This window comes from Erinaceus europaeus, chromosome 12, assembly GCF_950295315.1.
Source record: "Erinaceus europaeus chromosome 12, mEriEur2.1, whole genome shotgun sequence".
Taxonomy (NCBI): Eukaryota; Metazoa; Chordata; class Mammalia; order Eulipotyphla; family Erinaceidae; genus Erinaceus; species Erinaceus europaeus.
Window position 1 is genome coordinate 26,905,788 of NC_080173.1, and position 22,545 is coordinate 26,928,332.

The following is a 22,545-nucleotide window of genomic DNA, read 5'->3' on the forward strand; positions in this document are numbered from 1 at the left end:
TCTACACAGGCCAGGTGAAATAAGGAACTGAGCAGCTTTCAGAAACTCAAGATAGGCTTTATCTTATAAACACTTCAACCAGATCCTCATAATTGCTTTCTGTGGTAGACAGTAGGCTCACAAAGTGTTATGTATTCCCTTATATTTTCTAGCTTCCTTGCAGTTCAGCTAGTAGCCTTGCAACTAGTTTGAAAACAGACAGAATTCTCTATGCTGTATTCTTCAGTCACAGTCAGCCTGTTACAGTGAGAGAGGTATTAAGATGGCAGAGCCATAAAATGGTGGTGCTTCCATTTGGTTCATTGACAATGTGAATAAAGATCTCCATAATCTACAATATGTAGGGATTGTGATGAAAAACAGCATTTTGCCAAATCACTAAGATTTTAGGACTAATTTGCTGCCAGGGTATAAATGTATCCCATGAATTTGTTAATTATTTTAAACTTACATTTTCAATATTTACTTACATTTTTACATGTGATTACCCTTTTGTATGTCTGGCATGGAATACTGATTTAAATTTCCTTGAAAATAAAATATCTTCTTTTTTTAGTATTTTATTTATTATTGGATAGAGACAGATAAATTGAGAGGAAGTGGGAGGGAAAGAGAGATACCTGCAGCCCTCCTTCACCACTCATGAAGCTTTCCCCCTGCAAGTAAGGAGAAAATACAATAACTTCTATCTATGAAATATTCCAACTACTTCCAATTTGCTGCATGTTAGGGGAGGTGTCAGTATATCCCCATGTGTCAGAATAAATGATATCCTGGTGCTGTTGGTCATCTATAGCATATAATGCAGTACAGTGAAAGCAGGGAGCTTTAATAAGTGCTCAAAATGTAATTTGGAAATATTAGTCATTTCTTTTATTTCACTTGTTGGAAAATTTGGCACCTCGCTATATTTTAATTTTTGTTTTTTCCTCCAGAGCTATTGCTGGGACTCAGTGCCTACACTATGAATCCAGTGCTCCTGGTGGCCATTTTTTCCATTTATTGACTAGGACAGAGAGAAATTGAAAGAGGAGAGGAGGATAGAGAGGGAGAGAGAAAGATAGACACCTGCAGACCTGCTTTACCACTTGAACTGAGATCCTTGCATGGGTCCTTACATTTCATACTATGTGCGTTTAACCCAGTGTGCCACCTCCCAACCCCATATTTTAAATATTTTATTAGTGATTTAATATTTGTTTTCAAAATTATAAGGTAACAAGGGTATAATTCTTTTCCATTCCCTCCATTGGAAACTGCATTAGTTCTCCCAAAATCATAGATAAGGGTTGACTATTATCTATACAATAAACTATCTAACTGCACTTATATATATTTGCCCACTTTTTCTTTTTATTTATTTATTTTATTTTATTTTATTTATTTATTCCATTTTGTTGCCCTTGTTTTTTTTTTATTGTTGTAGTTATTGTTGTTGTCGTTGTTGGATAGGACAGAGAGAAATGGAGAGAGGAGGGGAAGACAGAGAGGAGGAGAGAAAGATAGACACCTGCAGACCTGCTTCACCACCTGTGAAGCGACTCCCCTGCAGGTGGGGAGCCGGGGTTCGAACCGGGATCCTTATGCCGGTCCTTGTGCTTTGCGCCACCTGCGCTTAACCCGCTGCGCTACAGCCCGACTCCCCTTGCCCACTTTTTCTATAGTCCTGTCTTCTCTTCTTTTCTGAGTCACACCTGCTATGGACCAAAAAGTTTTATGGTGTGCAAAAGGTGGGAGATCTGGCTTCTGTAATTGCTTCTTTGTTGGACATGGGTGTTGGCAAGTTGATCCATACCCCCATCTTGTGTCTATCTTTCCCTAGTAGGGTAGGGCTCTGGAGAGGTGAAGTTCTAGGACACTGCCCAGGGAGTTCAGGATGAAATTGTAGGAGTATCTGCAACTTGATGGCTGAAATGCAGTAATTTATAAAGCAGGACAAAATGTTTAATGAACAGTGGCCATAAACTAGGAATAAAGCAGATGGAAATAGGTATTTTAGGGTAGATAGTAAAAAGTCTAATTTTAGATATGTTCCTAGGGGCCCATGACTATGGTAATTTTTTGCTGGAGCTTGATAAACTAACCTGCAGGTATACTGAAAATATACTCTGGGGAGATGGTGTCAAGAGTTGAGAATAGGACTAGAAAATTAGATCAAGGTAGGGAGAAGCTCCCAAACTTGAAGAAAATATATAAATATGATTAACTATTTACCATACTGATCTGACTCTGGATATATATGTATATTCATATTCATATTTAGCACAGGAGCCTGTATAACCTCCAAGTCCCTGTAAGTCTGAGTTCACAATCTCTGATCACAGCTGGGAATATTCTAGTCTGCACTCATTTCAGGACCAGTTTTCCTTGAGTGGAAAAGTAGGATGACCCAGTCTCCCTTCAGAGAATGGGGCTGCTTTTACCCTTGCTAGTTCATAGTGAGGGTATGGTCCTGAAGAAGGTCACAAGAAGTCTTATGATAATGTTCCTGATGGAAGTGACCAGTGATGGTGGAGAGAAGGGTCTATTAGAGCTCTAGGCCCATATTGTCTATGAGGGAATCCAAGGATTCTCTGAATAGGGCCCCAGGTGATAGGATGTCCTGGCAGTGAACAAGAAGGCCATCATTAAGTGAGCCACTCTCTTACTCTTTTCCAGCTTTTGTATTCCCTTCTTTACCTGACAAGCTCAGGCTTTTTCCCAGTTGTTAAAGCATTGAGCATCATTTGTTGTACCCAAACTGGTATACCTCATTATTTTTTCATATCACCTTTTTTTTTTTCCACCAGAAGTTTCTCTAGGACAATGGACCTGCATTATCCCATACTCCCAGTGAACTCTCTTTCCCTTCTTCCTTCCTTCCTTTCTTCCTTCTTTCCTTCTAGTCTGTCTTTCCTCCCTCCCTCTCTCCCTTCCTTCTTCACTCATGCTGTCCTTTCTTTACTTCCTTCTGCACTCCTTCACTTCCATCTTTCTTTCTTTTGTTTTTAGCTAGACAGAGTCATCACAGCATTGCTTCACCTGTCATGAAGCTTCCTCCTTGCATGATGCTTCCATGTGGTGACCCAGGGCTCAAACCTGGGTTCTTATGCATGATAAGCTGTGTAATTTAACAGATGAGCCATCTCCCACACCCCTATAAAAATTTTAAGACAACTTACAACAAATATATCCACTTGGTTATGAATTTGACACCAGGAATTAGTAGTTCCTTTGACAGGTTTTAATCAAGGTGAAATGCATCGCTTATAAATAATTTTGGCTTTGAACAATCGTATTACCAAAGTAGACGCACTCTTAGGGGAAGAAAAAATGAGATAATGATATATGTGGGTTGACTTATGAATAGACCCAGTTTATAGCAGATACTTACTTTATTATAATCAGCCTGGGACTAGAAATTAATCATATCTTGTTTTTGTGACACGCTGCTGGTAGGAAATAGAGGGACATATGACAGTTTTCATGTAACTGGGAAATTATACTTTCAGTTTCAATTATCTCTATGATTTATAGTTCTGGATGGTTTTTATTGCTAGAATATTTCTGTCCTGTACATATATATACAAACACAAACATGCTCACTTGGATATACATATGCATTCACTAAAATCATAATTGCAAAAGCTGTAAAATTCTATTTCGCTTTGGCCTTGTAACTTTTAAGCTGTGTTATCAGTATTGGTAATGAAGTTTATATCCGGTGAAAAACAGAGTGACAGTTTTAGCTCAAGGATTAGATTTTATTAGTGGATGGAGGCATTTTAAACATCATTGGAATTTTTTGAAATTTCTTGTTGAGCATTTTTTTCTTTTTGTCAGTATAAATTGCTTTTCACCACTACTCAGTTGGTTGGAGTGGGAGAGGCAACATAATGGTTATGTAAAAAAAGACTTTCATGCCTGAGTCTCCAAAGTCCTCAGTTCAATCCCCCTCACCACCATAAACCAGCATTGAGCAGTGTTCTAGTTTAAAAAGAAAAAATTTTCAGTGGTGCTGAGATATCAAAGTTATTCAGCACAGAGAGGAACTTTATTTCTCATAAATATTACGTTTAAATCACCCAGTTTCTTATTATATTTTATTGTTATTTTAATTAGTGGTTAATATTAATTTACAAAATTATAATAAAATAGGGGTATAATTCCAAACTGTTCCCACCACCACAATTCTGTGTCCCGTTCCCTATATTAGACACTTCAGTAGTGCTCCCAAGGTCACAGATATAGGTTGACTTTATAACTATCTGTATCTATATCTGTATTTTCCACATTTTTCCTATGATCCTGCCTTCAACTTCTTTCTAGGTCACGCCTACACCTATTACTACTACTGAGTGTCTTTTTTTTTTTTTCCTCTTCTGTCTCAGATAAGAGAAGCAGTGCCTGACTTCCACTGGTGATTTCCAGATTCATGTCATTTTCAGTGATACATAAAAACAAGATTCCCCAGGTCCTCTTTATAAAAGTGACCATTTCCTAGGGAGTCGGGCGGTAGCACAGCGGGTTAAGCACATGTGGCGCAAAGCGCAAGGACCAGCATAAGCATCTTGGTTCGAGCCCCCAGCTCCCCACCTGCAGGAGAGTCGCTTCACAGGTGGTGCAGCAGGTTTCTCTGTCCTATTTCCTCTCTCTATTTCTCTCTGTCCTATATAACAACCACAACACCAATAACAACAACAACAATAAAAAACAACAAGGGCAACAAAAGGGAAAAAAAAATAAATAAATATATATTTTTTTAAGTGGCCATTTCCCATCAATTTCGTTGTCTGAATTTCAGAAATTAATGAAAACTAAATTAAAAACTAGTAGCAATATAAGCAATAATATGTTTGTGTAAGACTTTACTAATTTTGGTGGGTTTTTTTTTAATTTTTTCTTTTTACTTATTTGATAAATTGAGAAGGGAGGGGGAGTTAGGGAAAGAGACAGACACCTGCAGCCCTGCTTCATCATTTGTGAAGCTTTTGCCCTATAGGTGGGAACCAGGGTCTTCAACCTGGGGCCTTTGTGCACTGTACTGTGTGTTCTTAACCAGGTGCACCACCGCCTAGCCCCATAGTACTTTACTAATTCTGAAAAGCAGCCAAGCTCTTTTGTCTTTGAAAGAATCCTGAGAATTATTCTATTGACGTCTAAGCAGCATTGAGTTATGGTGAGAAACAATTTATAACTGGCAAAAATAGTGCTCTTAATGGGAAATCCAAGAAACATTCAGTGATGGCACGACTATGAACTGGTTAAAAGCAGACAGTTTGGACTTAGAACTTAGTATGTTTCACATATCCCCCCATCTTTGGCATATCATTTTAACCCCCTCTGAACCTTACTTTTCTCATGTCTAAAGTGTAATAGTAATGCCTACCTTGATGATTAAGTAAGACGAATTATTTGATAACTTACCAAACCATAGTAAATATGTAGTACCCAATATGTGTTAGCTCTCAGGTAGTTCACAAGCCTATAGAAGGCAAGTTCTGTGTTTTTCCTGCCCTCATACTTCATAGCACAATGCCTGACGCAAAGCAGGTGTTCAATGAATACTTTAGTTTTTGACTCAGACATGAAAAACATTCTTAAATATTTATTTATTTACTTTATTTTGGATAGAGACAGAGAGAAATTGAGAGGTGAAGGTAAGATAGAGAGGGAGAGAGACAGAGAAACCTTCTGCTCTGCTTCAGCACCTGTGAAGTTTTCTGCCTGCAGGTGGGGATGAGGGGCTTGAACTCAGGTCCTTGCACACTGTAATGTGTGCACTTAACTAGATGTGCCACAGCCTGACCCCCAAAACATTTTTTTAATTGAGGGGTTAATGGTTTACAGTATAGCCTTTTTTTTTTCTCCTCACCACTCCCATCACCAAAAGTCTATGTTCCCATCCCCACCTCCATAGATAACCACTGTAGTTCTCCCAGTCTTAAATATAGGTTGTCTTTTATTTTTTCACATTAGTATATTCAGTTTTCTATAGTCTGCATATGAACGAAACCATTCTATACTTTTACTTACAATACCATTTTTATTGCTGAGTAGTACTCCATTGAGTATATGTCTCATAATATTTTTATCCAGTTATCTGTGGAAGGGCATTTTGATTGTTTCCAAGTTTTTGCTATTGAAAATAAAACTTAATATAAACATGAGGATACATATCTCCCTTCAAATCAGTGTTATTATATCTTTTGGATAAATACCTAGGAGTAGAACTGCTGGATCATAAGGTATTTCCATTTGTATTTGTTTAAGGATTTTCCATACTGTTCTCCATAGTGGTTGACCAATTTATACTCCTACAACAATGTTGTAGAGTTCCTCTCTCTCTGCTTCCTCTCCAACACTTAATCTTGTTTTATTCATGAAGCCCATTCTCACAGGTGTGAGGTGGAATCTCAGTGTGGTTTTAATTTGTATTTCTCTAATAATGAGTGAATTAGAGCATTTTTGCATGTCTGTGAGGCATATGTATCCCTTTTTTAGCGAACTGTCTATTCATATCTCCTATCCACTTTATTATTGGGTTCTTTTTCTCTTAGTTGAACTGTATGAGTTCTTTATAGCTGTTTGATATCAACTACTTGTCTGAATTGTAGTGTGCAAATATCTTTCCCCACATTTAGGGTTTCCTGTTTATCCTCGTGGAATTTTCCTTTGATGTGTAGAAGCTTTTTAATTTGATATAGTCCCATTGTTTCATTTTTGTTTTTGTTTCCCTTGCCCATGGAGTGGAGTCTCCAAATACTTCTTTAATGTTAAGACCTTGAAATGTTTCACCCATCTATTTTTCTACAGTTTCAGGTCTAATATCTAGATCTTTGATCCATTTTGAGTTCCCAGATGAGGAAACTCCCAGAGTTTAACTCACATTAAATATTGAATACTATATTAATGCCATTCTTAGCACTTTTGTCAGCCCCTTCTGCACCCAAATACTCAACTTCAGATCTACATAAACAAAGAGTTAACAAATTTAAATCATTATCATTCACATTTCTATCTCTCAAATAGGTCATTATTTGAGCACTTAAATGTCAGACATCACATCAAGTGCTTACTTAAACTTATTTTAAAACTCTTTTGACAATAATTCTGCTAGATGGGAGAGATAGCATAGTGGTTATGTAAAGTACTCTTCTGCCTGAGGTTCCAAAGTCCCACCAGGTGCAATCCCTCATAGCACAATAAACCAGAGCTGAGGAGTACTCTGAAAAGGGGGGGTGGGGGGGGGCTAGTGGTGGTGCACCTGGTTAAGCATATATGTACATGTTGCCATACGCAAGGAGCCAAACTCAAGTGCCTGCTCCCCACCTGCAGAGTAAGTAAGTAAGTAAGTAAGTAAGTAAGTAAGTAAGTAAGCTGCAAAGCAAGTACTAAAAGTGTCTCTCTTTCTCTGCCTTCTTAATTCCTTTATGTCCTGAAAAATACAGGAAAAGAAAAAAGGAAAAAAATGACCTCCAAGGTCAAGAGGATTCATCATGCAGGCACTGAGCCCTGGTGGAAAGAAAGGAGAGAAGGAAAAAAGGAAGGGGGAAAGGGGATATAGGGAAAAGAATCCTGCCAACTAGATATTATTGTCTCTGTCCCAAATATTTCTTGATCACCTACCATCAGTCAGTCACTGGAGGTTTAATAGTGAGCAGGATGTTACCAAGTCCATGTTCTTGAGGGATTTATAGTTTTGCATGTTATGAGCAAATATTGAAAATGTGATGACAGTGAGGAAATAAAAAGTGATTCAGGGTGCTAAGGAAGCAGAGAAGAAGTGGTTTTTGCTGAAGCCAAGAAGGCTCATAAGAAAGTAACAGCAAGGCTGGAACTGGTGAATATTAACTAGATGAAAACAACAAAGGTGGGGATAACATGTGCTTTGACTAGGGCCAAGCAAGAATATAACCTATTTGAGAACCTAGAAGAATGACTTCAGGGCTAGGGAAAGAGCATAATAGTTATGCAAAAGACTATCATGCCTGAGGCTCTGGGATCCAAGGTTCAGTCCCCAGCACCACTATAAGCCAGAGCTAAGCAGTGCTCTGATCTTTCTCTCTGGGTCTCTCTGTATCTTTCTTATTTAAAAAAATTAAATAAATAAAATATTTGAAGGAAGAGGAGAAGGAGGAAGAAGAGAAATACTTCTAGGTTCTCAAATTCACAAGTGTGACCTGGAGGAAAAGTTAGAGTGGTAGAAGATAAGATTGTAGAGTTGTGCAGGAGCCAGATGGCACCAGCTCCCCGCCTCTTTTAAGGTTCTTCAACTCCCATTGCCAAGGATATTGGAGCATTATTGATAGATCTTAAGTGGAAAAATAATGTGTAGAAATGTACATTCTGAAGAGATGAGGAGAACTGAGTGCTGAGCATGCATTCTATCTTTGTTCTCAGCATGGTACTTTCTTTCCCTAAAATATTTTCCCTGCTAATGGCTTACAATATAGTTGTTGGCATGTGAGAACACTTTCTTATTATCCCCCATGATAGGTGTATAAACACTCTCATCCCCAGCTTAGGTCCATTTCCGCCACAGTCCGACCTCCTTCCCTTCCCTTCGCCACCTCTCCCAGTCTAAGTTTCACTTTCTGTTTTACCTTTCTGTCTTTGTTTTTTATTTTCCACCTATAAATGAGACCACCTGGCTTATCTCACTTACTATGATTCCTTCAAGTCCTGCCCAAGAGGAGGCAAAAGAGATGATGTCATCATTTTTAACAGCTGAGTAGTATTCTATCATATATATACTACAACTTTCTTATCTAGTCATCTGTCATTAGGCATCTGAGTTTCTTCAAAGCTTGGGCTGTTACAAACTGCACTTTTATGCACATAGGCGTACACACTTAGATTTCTGATGCTCTTAAAATATTTTCATTATCCAGGAACTCATTAGAAATGCCAATTTGAGGGTCTTGCCCCAGAACTGTTGACTCACAACTCTCTCCAGGAGGGGCACCCAGGCCAGTGTTTTAGCAGGAGCTTTGATTGATTTTTCTGTGCATCTAAGGTTTAAGAACCATTGGGTTCTGGTAGCATAGTCTCAATTTGGAATGCACATTGGAATCATCTAGACAGTTAAAAAAATATTAATGTCAGGGCCAGGCAGTGGTGCACCTGATTAGGCACATACATTACAATGTACAAAGATCCAAATTCAAGTCCTTGGTCCCCACCTTCATAAGTGGTAAAGCAAGGCTACAGGTGTGTGTGTCTCTCTCTCCCTGTCTGTCTCCCCCTCTCCTCAATTTTTATCTGTCTCTATCCAATAATAAATAAATAAAGTTAATTAAATTAATTTTAAAAATACTAATGTCTGGATGTCAGCCCAAAGATCTGGCCACAGCCTGGACATCAGGATTTCTTCTTGGGAGTCAGGCGGTAGCATAGCAGGTTAAGTGCACGTGGCGCAAAGCTCAAGGACCAGCATAGGGATCCTGCTTCGAGCCCCCAGCTCCATACCTACGGGGGAGTCGCTTTACAGGTGGTGAAGCAGGTCTGTAGGTGTCTATCTTTCTCTCCCCGTCTATGTCTTGCCCTCCTCTCTCCATTTCTCTCTGTCCTATCCAACAATGATGACATCAATAACAACAACAACAACAATAAAAAAACAAGGGCTACAAAAGGGAATAAATAAATAAATATTTTTTTAAAAAAGGATTTCTTTTTATCTCCCCCTAATGGATCCATGTACATTCTAGATTGAGAGCTGGTGTTTCAGAATAAATTCAGGTTAAAATGTCAGTGGCCTAAGCAAAATGAGGACAACTTGGCCTAGGGAAGAGGATAAACAGAATAGTTGGATTCAAAGAACTTTAGGTAGTGTCTGCAGAGTTAAGAAACGATAGACTAGTCTAGTCCGAGCATCTTCTCACAAAAAATACATGCTTCTTAAACCTGATCTTCTGCTGAAGTACTACCCTTCTCTGTACCTCCCCCAACCCCACCCAAGAATGTTAATACCCACTGTCATCTTTCAGTGTTTTCAGATCCCTGCAGAATTAGAATTGTTTCAGTGAATTGAACCAGTTCCCCACCCCTGCTGTAAAGATCCATAAGATGAACCATGTTTTATGAAAAGCATAGCTGTATTTTTCTTACAGGATTAAAAATTGCGATGGACCCCCAGCTCCCCACCTGCAGGGGAGTCCCTTCACAGGCAGTGAGGCAGGTCTGCAGGTGTCTGTCTTTCTCTCCCCCTCTCTGTCTTCCCCTCCTCTCTCCATTTCTCTCTGTCCTATCTAACAACAATAACTATAACAACAATAAAACAACAAGGGCAACAAAAGGAAATAAATAAATATTTTTAAAAATTGGGATGGCTAATACAAAGCTACAGATTTGACTTTATGAACCCTCTTACGTTTGAGCATCATGCTAAGTGCTTAACATATGCTATCTCCTTCACAGTAAGCCTCTACCTTGTTTTTTAGATTTACCATTATTTTTTTTTCTTAGAGAGAGACAGAGAAATTGAGAGGGCAGGGGTAAAGAGAGGGGGAGACACCTGCAGTACTGCTTCACTGTTTGTGAAGCTTTCTCTCCTGCAGGTAGGGACAAGGGAGGTTGAATCCATGTCCTTACACATGGTAATGTGTATGTTTTATAAGTCGTACCACTGCCCAGGCCTTATATGCCCTTGGAATTGGAACTACTAGGAATCCCACTTTGCAGATGAGGTCACTGACAGAGAGACTTCAGCTTACTGTCTAGTATCACAGAGCCACAGATGCTATATATGCTCAGCTCTGACTGTTTCTGGTTCTTGGGTCCCTGGCCAGTGCCTTATAGATACCCGGGCTGGGCTTCCCCACTAGGGAAAGAGAAAGACAGGCTGGGAGTATGGATCTGGATTGACCTGTCAACACCCATGTTCAGCATGGAAGCAATTACAGAAGACAGACTTCCACCTCTGCATCCCACAATGACCTTGGGTCCATACTCTCAGAGGGTTAAAGAATAGGAAAGCTATCAGGAGAGAGGATGGGATACAGAGTTCTGGTGGTGGGAATTGTGTGAAGATGTACCCCTCTTATCCTATGGTTTAGTCAATGTTTCCTTTTTATAAATAAAAAGTTAAATAAAAATACCAGGTAATTTTCCAAAAAAAAAAAAAAGATATCCGGTCTGGGGTGGGAGGCAGAGATAGCATAATGGTTATGCAAACAGATTCTCATGCCTGAGGCTCCAAAGTCCCAGGTTGAATGCCCCACACCACCATAAACCAGAGCAGGGTAGTGCTCTGGTGTATCTCTTTCTCTATCTCTATCTCTCTCTCTCTCTCCCTCTCTCTCTCAAAAATAAAATAAATAAAATATTTTTAAAATAGATATCCCAGCAGGAGAAAAATCTGTTGACACTTAAGAAAGTGTAGATACTAAATTGGCTGATGATGCTATTGTATCAAGTGGATACATAGCAAAAGTTATTAAGAAGGGATTACCTTAAGGAAGTTGATCTGAAAACAGACCCAAATGACAAGGTTAGATCTGAAAGGTCATTTTAGAAAGGAAAGAAGTGTATAAGTGTAGATGGGTTATTCTGGGACTGGAGTAGGGAATGCAGAGATTGATCACTGCAGGATCATAAAAAAATGGATTGCTTTCCTGTTTGGCTATTTTTATGTATTTATTTGATCCTTGCTCAGAAAATTACTGCATTTGGAGTTCTTGTGTTAAATTTACTGCATTGCCAGAAGCCAGCAAAGACATAAAACTGGTGACTCAAATGCAGAGGATGTGCTCATTGGCTGGGAAATTCTGGGAGTTAAACCTTGCATTTTGCAATCAAGAAGTACATCCTTCAGAATGGAAACTTTGACCTGTTCAAGGTCTTCTCTTGGAGAGGAAATAAGGCATAGAAAAGAGAGACATTAATGAACTTATTTTAACTCCCAGAAATGAGGTGGTTATCTCCTTGGGTGATTTTTGTAAAAATAGAATGTAATTGAATGTGCTTGAGACACCAAGTTCCACCTTTTCTCTACAAATAACCCTGGACCAGAATCCTGAAAAAGCACTCAAGTTGGTATCCAGGCTACAGATTTTATCTGATATTAATAATAACAGAATAGTAAGTGTTCAATGTGCTAAACCCCAACAATGTGGAAATTTTATTATAGTCATCACTATACTAGTCCTCTAAGGGTGTTATTTTAGAGCTACAAGTACAGAGACTCAGAGAGGTTCTCTGTGTTAGTGTACATGACAGAGGAAGGGCTTAATTTAAAATTCTTCTGATACTGAAATACTCAAGTTCTGTTTTCTTAGAGTTCAGACACTTTGCACAGACAGCCATCTTCAGAAATACAGGAACAATTATCCCTAAAACTACTGACTTTTTTGAAGTTTGATTTCTTACTTGAAAGAGGAGGAAATGTGTCCTGGCACAGGAAGTGTTATGAGAAGCAGAATTTGTGTGAGGTAGCATGCAGATTGTGTAATACCTAGTATCGGTCACTGTTAAACTTTATGAACTCCCATGTCTCTTGTTACACACTCTGCTGCTCCAGCCACATGGCATCTCAGCAAACCTTTCTTCAGTCAGATGGGGTGGACTATTAATACTTCCATTTTGGAGTTAAGAGTTTTAAAAACTACAACTCAGAGGTACCTAGTATCTTACTCAACGTTTTCTAGCTTCAAAATGGAAAGGATTGAATCCAGACAGTAAAATAGGGGGGTTGCCTGCTGACCTCCATGTTAGAGGTGGCCAGAGGAGAGAGAGGCTGTGAGGCAAGGGAAGAAAGCAATTTGGAGGAGGCAGCCAGGCACGGAATGCACTAATATTGCCACAGGCCAAGCTTCTGTACATTCTTGAGGCTGGAGCCAGAATCATGTATCACCAGGCTGGGAATGGACACCACTCTGCCTGTAACTTTCCAGACTGCAGTGCACCAGGAAGGCAGAGCTCCTCCCTTCACTGAAGCAGTTTGTCTCTGAAGGAGGATAATAAGCAAGGGGCTGCAAAGGAGGACTGTGCCAGCTGGTAGGAGTGTTTTATTGGGAAGTGCCTCTGCAGTAGTTCTTGGCAGCCTCCTCCTCAGACACAAATCTCTGGGAAGAGCAGGAGGCTGGAAAGTGGAGAGGGAACAATTTGAACAGGCAGTATAGCACCTAGGTTAGCCGGTAGCCAGCACTGCAACATTTTCCAGCTCCTGTGCTTGATCCTCAAGTGTGCAGCATACTCTTCTTTGACACCTCCAGCATCGTGTCTCCTATCATAAGCTTTCCTGGAACTATGTATCTCTCCTTTATTACTTTTTACCACAATCATAATGTTGTACAACCTCATGTGACATTTATGATCACACCTGCCTCCATTTCCCAAAGCCTATAATTCAGGCTGCTTCATCAGGAATGTGATTAGTGACAGGCCAGAAAAGTTCAAGCATACCTCTTGCTGCAGAAAGTGGCACTTCCCTGGACACAGCCACTATGCAGCCAGGCACCAGACTAGAAATTAGCAGGTGAGGAATTTGGTCCTGGCTCTCTCACTGACTGCTGTGTGACCGGGTACAGACTACTCGTCTGCATTGGGTCACAATTCACTAAATCAATTTTTTCACCAATAAGGCAGTTATCAGAGCCCACCATACTTGGAGCACCATGCCAGACACTGTGGATATAGAGGTGAGCAAAGTCTCACCCATCTACCCTGATGGAGTAAGAGTCTAGAAAGTAACCAAGATTAATGTGAGGTCATGCAGCATTATGATAACAGCAAAAAGTAGTAAAGGAAAGATGTGGAGTTCCAGGAAAGCTTATAACAGGAGTCACGATGCTGAAGGTATCAGAGAAGAGTTTACTGCAAACTGAGGGATGAGGATAAAGCAGTTACCAGTCAAGGAGGAGACAAGGAAGCTTACTCCAGGCATGAAGGGCAGTGTGTGCAGAGACTTGAAAATGGGATGAAACAAACCCTTCCAGAGGCCTAAGTGGAGGAGCATGGAGGAGTGTAAACAGGAAATGCAGTGGCCAGCAGACTACTGAGGTCAGTAGGGCTGATGCCCAGGTCTGAGGTGATTATGTCATTTCCGAAATGCCTTTCAGCCTCAGTTCTGAGTCATTTTAGTCCCGAAGTGGAAATGAGACAGTTTGCAGTGAGGCTGAGGTACCATTGATTTTTTTTTCCCAGAGAGCAATTAGTCAGTTAATATATAACATAAACTGCCTGTTTGTATCTAAATTTTTTGTATATTCAAATTGTGTCTTCTCTGTGCTTGGCTAAATGCTGCCTTATGGCAATAAGAATGATGATTTCAAGAGTTGGCTGATGGCTCATCCAGTAGAATGCACATGTTACCATGCATAATGACCCAGGTTCAGGTCTCTGGTCCCCACTTACAAGGTGGAAATTTCACAAGCAGTGGGATAGTGCTAGAGGTATATCGTCTTTTCTCTGTCTCCCCCTCCATATTTCTCTTTGTCTCTCACCCTCTATGGAAAAGTGTCCTCCAGAAACAGTTAAGGTACCCAGCCCCCCAAATAACTCTGGTGACAAGAAAAACTAAAAGGAATAATGACTGAAGAGGAGTCAAGCATCAAACTTGCCTTCATATCATAATGCATGAAAGGAAGCCATACATTATGAATATTATTTCCAGAAAAATCAGACGTTCCTGAGGAAAGCCTTTAGCTAAAGCTGTCTCCCAGGCACATGTCAAGGAAGACCCTGCAGCTAGTGAGGAGTCTTCGTGCCCAAGCCCTGCAGTGATTTCTCCATCATCCTAATAGTCATTCTTGGATGATTTTCTTAATGCTAAGATACAAGCCTATTTGCTTATGAGGATGACTTTCCTATCTGTGCTTATAAGAGAAGTGAAGCAGCTAGGAGATTTGTTTGGGGAAACAGAATCCAAAATATACTATAGGAGGCACTCAAGTGTGTTATACACATGTAAACAGGCAAATTTTTAAAAATATTTATTTATTCCCTTTTGTTGCCCTTGCTGTTTTATTGTTGCAGTTATTGTTGTTGTTGTCTTTGTTGGATAGGACAGAGAGAAATGGAGAGAGGAGGGGAAGACAGAGGGGGGAGAGAAAGATAGACACCTGCAGACCTGCTTCACCACTTGTGAATCAACTCTCCTGCAGGTGGGGAGCCAGGGGTTAGAACCGGGATCCTTATGCCAGTCCTTGCGCTTTGTGAAATGTACACTTAACCTGCTGCGCTACAGCCCAACTCCCTAGTAAACAGGCAAATTTGAGAGATGTGAAACTACATTAGGTCATCAAAACTACATTAGGAGTTTGTTTTTTTTTTCCCCTTCCCCTTTTGTGTCTTGTGGCTCTTATAATATAAGAATATATAAGGAAATAAGTTAACTTTATTTGCCCATAGAAGCTTCTCTTACAGAAGATCTGCAAAACTAAAGTTCTCCCAGAATGTATTTTGAGAAATGCTTGTCTGGACCTTTCAGAGAATCATGGAACATGATATCTTAGAGTTTGTCATTTATCCAATGAAAGGTTGTAGGTGGAGCAGACATGAGTTCACCCCAAGTTCCCTGAGTTAAGGGCAGATGGAAACCAGTAACAGAGACACCTCATGTCTACTCCAAGAGTCCTTGTCCCCACATTTGCTTTCTTTCACAAGCCACAAAGAACTGGAAGGGACATTAACATCTGATGAGTGTCTATCCTAAAATAAGGATGATTATAGAAACCATTTATTAAATTATGGGACCTTCCACACAATAATACTACCATTTGTGTTTCATACATACTCTCTCAGCCTTTCTGACAGCACTCTGACAGTCTTATACCAGTTTTAAAGAGGAAGAAACTGATCATTAGAAAGGTTCCTCTTATGTCTTTGTCCCTTTCGGAAGGGAAATTGCAAACTGAGCTATGTGGACCTAAGTCTGCCTGAATTCCCATACACAACACTGCCCATTGTCTCACTTAGCCTTCTCAATAGCCATGTGACTGGTTTGCACTTGAGGCTACTGAGGCTTATAGAGACTTGATAAGGTCATGCATTCAGAAAATGGGGAAAGTGAGCACAGTTTCCCTCTGCTGGATTATCAGGCATTGGTTCCTACAGGAAAAAAATTAAACAGAGACTTTGGTCAGAGTTCTTACCCTTTCTCTGAACAGAAGGGCAGAAGGACATAACCTATGTGCTGAAGGGCATTTAGAGTCAAGATGGTACAGAACTGTTGGCTTAGGTGATACCTATGTGTTTCTTACCCTTTCTCTGAACAGAAGGGCAGAAGGACACAACCTATTTGCTGAAGGGCATTTAGAGTCAAGATGGTACAGAACTGTTGGCTTAGGTGATACCTATGTGTACTTACCAGTGTGAACTCAGCTCTTCTTCAACTGGAAAAAAAAAAAATGAGGGAAACAGTTCCTGTGCTTGGTAGACAAGTCAAAACAACCACCTCTATTTGACCTCTGCTAGTAGGAAGATTATTTGTCTAATTAGCTAAAGAGCTTTCATGCACATGTACATATCTGAACCCTAATGAGTTGTCAGCAGGAATGGTTTGCCCTTGACCTGGTTCTCCAGCTGAGCTTTCCTTTCCTCAGTGGAAAAGACCAGCACATTAAACAGAACCTCGTTTCCATGGAAGCTTACTCGCTGACTTTTTCTTTCCAGCACTTGAAAAGGTAATTACTTGATTTCTCTTTGTATTTTTGGATTTCATACAGTTTGGCTGTCAAGCTTCTTGATGGAAGATGGCCTTCTCTATCACACCAGGCTATTTTAGGGAGCTTCAGTTGCTGTTCTGTTTTCAGCCTCCTATTAGGTCTCTAGCTGTCAGGTTACAGTGTCTGCCTTCTGGTCACTCCTGCTAATTAAAGTCTGACAGAGCAAATGGGACTTAACCCTAGAGAAAGTGGGAGACACTGAGAAGCCAGAGGAAATTATTGAGAGATAAGGGGCCCTGAAGACATTCTTGTTTATTACACAGACTATCAGATCAAAATTCCACACCCACATCATTGGAGAATGATGTCCTGCCTGATGCCTGCTCGTTTGAATCTTTGATGGCCCATTGCAACTTATGTTGGAAATACAGCCAAAGTTAGCAGTTTGGGTAACAAACAGTACTCGCCATTCCCTGAAAGCTTTTTGTATGCCAAGCACTGTAGAACAACACATACCTTGTATCTTGTGTGTCAGAAACCTTGGAATTCATTCCTAGCACTGCATTAAAAAGCCAGTAAGCTCATCATAGGATGCTGGGCTTGACATGGGCATTAATAAATGTTCACCCCCTCTCTTGGTACCCAAATATTCAAATAACCATACCTTTCCTCATCCCATTAAACTCCTTGGAGGCTATGATTGGTCTGTCTTATTCCCTTCTATAGTCTAGTGTCTACTTTTATAGAATCAGTACATTCTTTAAGAGGAAAAAAATGAATAAATAAATGAATGAGTGAATTAACCAATTAAAGAACAAAGTTTAATGTAGTCCTTTCCCATTCATCTTCATTGCTACCATTCTCTGTTGTTTCCAGTTGCACTGAGTGGAACCAAAGGAAGAATTCAGATACCTCTGGGGGGGCTCAGTTGGGGATGGTTATACTGAGTTATAATTCTCTTAAAAGTTTTTTTCAATTTTTTTATTATTTGTATCACATTTTTATATTTATTTATTGGATAGAAATAGAAATAAAGTGGGGAGGGGAGACAGAGAGGGAGAGAGACAAAGAGACACCTGCAGCCCTGCTTCACAAAGCTTTTCCCCTAACAGGTGGGAACAGGGGGCTTGACCCTAGGTCCTTGCATATTATAACATCTTCACTCAACCAGGTATGCCACCACCCACCCCCTTCAATTTTAACTTCTCTGAACACTATATCCGCAGGCAGAATTCTCAACTTTAGCTCCTAACCAAATCATTTTGCTGCTTTTAAATGATGCAGTCAGATGTTTTATTTGTATATGTATTTTGAGCAAGTCATTTCTGAATGTTCCCAGTGGTTTTGCACCTGGAACTCAATAAGAGTAGAGTTCCTAAGGGAATTGGGTAAAAGCAGTCCCTTGGAGCTTAAAAACAACACTGTTTGCTATATTTTCATCAGCATTTGATGACTGGATGGATCACTGATCAACAATGGGACTGCTCTTTGGGTTTTCCAGGTACTGGGGATTAAACCTGGGACCTTTGTTGCCTTAGGCATTTGGATAGTCATTATGCCATCCTACCAGGCCATGATCTCTGAATGGTATATAAAAAACAAAAGCTTAAGTTAAAAATAGTTGAGCTCCTACAAGAAAAGAAATAAAGGAACTCTAACTCCAAATGAGGTAATCTGTGGTAGAACAATAGCAACAAAGGATCAAATATATAGGACAAAGGATGGCAGGCAAGACTGTGATATGACCTGCTGGTGAACCAAGACCAACTATCAAAGACCTAGACATCATAACAGAAATTCTTAAATCTCAATCTTTACCTCATCTTTTCTGGAAACAGAACAAAAAGTGTTGGGTTGAATAAGTCAAGGAGAGAGGTATAAATATGGGATAACTCCACATGTAGATTGAATTTGGGAGACAGAATTAGAAAGGGAGAATGTGGAATGAAACTTGGGCTGGAAGTTTTGTACAACACCAAATCAAGGGATACTGAGGAGGGAATGGATTAGCGGGTCTGGAAGGAGAAGAGGTTTGGGATCCTTGATGGGAGGGGATAAGAGTATGTAACAGACACCTGTTATGCAGAACTGGGGAACCATACACATGTATAAACAAATGTGCTGTAATTCATTAACCCCTCATTTAAAAAACAGTTGAACTTATCAAAGTCTACATATTTCTTTACTGCAGATCTTTGAGATTTTTATACTTATCAACACAGCACTTCTCAACCTTAACTGACTATCAGGGTCTTTCTGGAATCCTTTTCTCTGGAGTATATAATAAGATTGTTGTTTAGCAGAACATTTTTTCAGAAATCCTATTTAACGTCACTGTTCTCTACTTATCAAATTTCTCTGTGAATAAAAAAAATAAAAAATTACTGAACAAATTATGCTTAACTATAGTTTGAAGGACAGAACTAGGCTTGCTCAAAAGTCCAGAGTTGACTTCAAAAAGTTGTCAGCAATTATGGTTTGCAACTTTGTGGTAAATATAATTGTGTCGGTCTAATAATAGGCCTTAGTGCTAACAGCTGTGTTATGGTAGATATAAATGTCAAGGTATGTATCAGTACACCCAAAACCTGTGGGTTTGGAATGCTGGAAATCAATGTTAGCTCAAAAATTGAATAACTTATGGAAATGAAACTGTGCTCACTCATTTGCATATTGTCAGTGGATGTTTTTCTACTTCATTGAAACATCTGCATCACTATAAGAGCAATCTTATGGCCCTCTAATCCTGTAGTATTAAATGCATGGCCCTTTACAGAAATGTTTACAATCTCTTTCATAGAGTTCATAGAAGGATGGGAAAGGAATAGAGATTGCATAACTATACTCTTCATTTCCATGGGAGAATTGAATCTAGAGAAGGTAGAGAATTTTTCAGGTTTATTTATGCTTAGATATTCTGATCCTATAGCTTGGACCATCAGGGAAGACAAGAATAGATTTCAAAACAGATATCAACACCAACTGGCTAGTGGTGGCCATCTGGAATACTGTGTGAGAAGATTTCAGGACTCACTAGGAAGGATGCATTGATGACTTAATCTTGTATGGTTTGAGGCTGGGAGAGCAGCAGGACATGTGTCCCGTAAGCACAATGAAGATTCTCTATGTCTGATTGCTGCATATATTTCTAGTACTTATATTATCATTGCCTTTCTTATATTTTTGCCATGTAAGAACTTTCTTTGTTGGACTAGAACAGAGGAGCTGTGTGGTGCCCTCACTTGCATCCCAAAAGTGATTCTTGTTCAAGGTCATTTAAATATCTTAGTGACTGCAAACCACATTGTGCTCTGCCTAGGAGGATTTAATTTAGTATTTAACTGTAAATAGGTTTGCCTATTACATGACTCCAGTTTTAAGATTTATTCATTATTGTGAAAAGGAAAAAAAGAAAAAGGCTAAGGGACTAGAGCACTGATCAGCTCTGGAAATTGTGGAGACAGTGCTCAAACCAGATGCCTAAGAGTCCTTTAGTAAGGTATGTCCATGGAGGCCCACAGTAGGGAAATAAAAAATGGAAAGTCACATGATTATTATTGGAGTGTGTGTCTTCTAAACTAAAAATTCTTCATGTTTGTGTTTTTGTGCAGTTGGACAATCCAGATGAGCAAGCAGCTCAAATCAGAAGAGAGTTGGATGGGCGTCTCCAAATGGCAGACCAAATAGCCAGGGTAAGTAAACTTTGGGACATTTCCTAGGAACAAGGTTCCACCCAGGAAGCACACTGATTATTAAGGGACAACAAAAGATAAAGCAGATAAAAAAATTTTTTTTAAAAGAGGGAAGATGAAAACAATCACCTTGACTTGAGCTTTTATCCTCCATTCTCAAGGCAACATTCCCAGACCACAGAACTTATTTTCTTTGCTCTAATCTCATACACAAATTCCAACTTCACCCTTGCTCTGAGCCTCACATGCATATTTCCAAGTGTCTACCAAATGTTTTTGCTTGGACACTGATATGATATTTCAAGCTTAAAGTATTCAAAATCTGCTTCCTTGTTGCCTTCTTCCCTACCCATATACCTGCTTTGATTTACTCTTCATATATTCTCCATCTAATTATTATGGGTGCGACTACATACTCATTCTCAATTCTTCCTCTATTTAATATTCTGCATTCAATAATTAATACAGTTCATTGATTCTTCTTCCCTAAATCTGGTCTGGTTTCAAGCACCATAACTAAAACTTTAACTTAGATCTCATACTCAATACTTGGATCTTACAATGGCCTCAAAATGAGTACCCCTACCTTTATTCCATCCTCTTCCCTCACCTGCCCTTTGTGTCATTGCCACTCTTGAACTCATACATAAACATCCCAAAACCCTGCAAGAGAAGTCACCATTGCTCATAAAGCAAAATCTATCCTCTTTAGAATGTTATGCAAGGTCTTTACTTCACAGACCTCATCCTTCCTTCTCAGTTCCATCTCCCACATCTCCATCTGAATACTCCAGGTCCTTTCCTGCTTAGGCTTTTGTTTTTACTGTGTTTTCAACTGGGATGACTGTTTTTTCTACTGAGCAAGCTTTTCTTTTCTTTTCTTTTCTTTTCTTTGCTATTCTATTTTATTTATAAAAAGAAAACACTGACAAAACCATAGGCTAAGAGGGGTAAAACTCCACACAATTGCCACCACCAGAACTCTGTATCCCATCACCTCCCTTGATAGCTTTCCTATTCTTTAACCCTCTGGGAGTATGGACCCAAGGTCGTTGTGGGATACAAAAGGTGAAAGGTCTATCTGTCTTCTGTAATTGCTTCCCCACTGAACATGGGCATTGCCAGGTCGATCCATACTCCCAGCCTGCCTCTCTCTTTCCCTAGTAGGGCAGAGTTCTGGGGAATCAGAGCTCTAGGAAACATTGGTGGGGTTGTCTGTCCAGAGAAGCCTGGTTGGCATCATGCTAGCATCTGGAACCTGGTGGCTGAAAAGAGATTAACATATAAAGCCAAACAAGTTGTTGACTAATCATGAACCTAAAGGCTGAAATAGTGTAGATGAAGAGTTGGGGTCTCCATTTTGTAAGTAATTAGTAGGCATATTTTAATTATATTCCAAAAGGCCTGTGGCTATACTAGTTTTTTTTTTTTCCCCTGATCCTGAAATCTGTTATGCAGGTGGATCCAAGTTGTTGTCGGGGGAGATGATATCATGGCTGGAAAAATAATCAGAAAGCTGAATCAGGGAAGAGAGTAGCTCCCTAATATGGGAAAGGGATATAAATATTGTTGACTGTAATCCCCACCCTTTTGATGTGATCTGGGGCCCATAATTCAGCTTAGGAGCCTATGTGACCTCAATTCCCAAACAGACAAGATGGGCCTAGACCTCGAATAAATCCCTCTCTCTATTGTTACTGATTATCTCTGTCAGGAACAACAAGATAGACCCCTTTGTGGGCCTCCATAGGTCCTTGTCCTCAACTTGGATCAACAACGGTAGAGAATGTTCCGTCCTCCAAAGAGAGGCTAGACAGTATACTTCTATGCTACACCTGAGGAAGATGGGTCCTGATATTGAGGCAGGTTGGAACATTCCTACTCACGACCACAGAATGTGAGCAAGCCTTTCTACTTAACCTGCAAACTCAATTTAAAACCCATTCTTTAAGTTAAGAATGAAAACTCCCCATTTTTGCTCTTTTTATTCCAAATATTATATATGTCTTTAACAGTTCACTAAATGGGGACTATTTGTGTATACATCTTGGAATCCAAATAGATTCTAGGGTTGGTATTATACCCTGCTATTGTGACTATGAGGTCAGCTATTGTTCACTATTTTTGCTAATGCTACCATGTATTTATTTATTTATTTATTTATTTATTTATTTATTTACCTGAGTGAGACTTACCAGATCACACTACTCAGTTCTCACATATGGTGGTGTCAGGTAGAAACTGGGGTCTCTGGAACCTGGGCAACC

At 39.6% G+C, this 22,545-nt stretch overlaps 1 protein-coding gene across 13 annotated transcripts in view; it reads left to right on the forward strand.

Annotated features, from left to right (window-relative positions):
- The window catches only part of CADPS (calcium dependent secretion activator), a 571,423-nt gene that overhangs the window by 207,595 nt on the left and 341,283 nt on the right, over positions 1-22,545 (forward strand). For all 13 annotated transcript variants that reach the window (XM_060202988.1, XM_060202982.1, XM_060202989.1 and 10 more), the window contains exon 4: positions 20,198-20,278. In XM_060202988.1, coding sequence (XP_060058971.1) covers positions 20,198-20,278 — 81 coding nt within the window. The remainder of the gene's footprint in view (positions 1-20,197; positions 20,279-22,545) is intronic.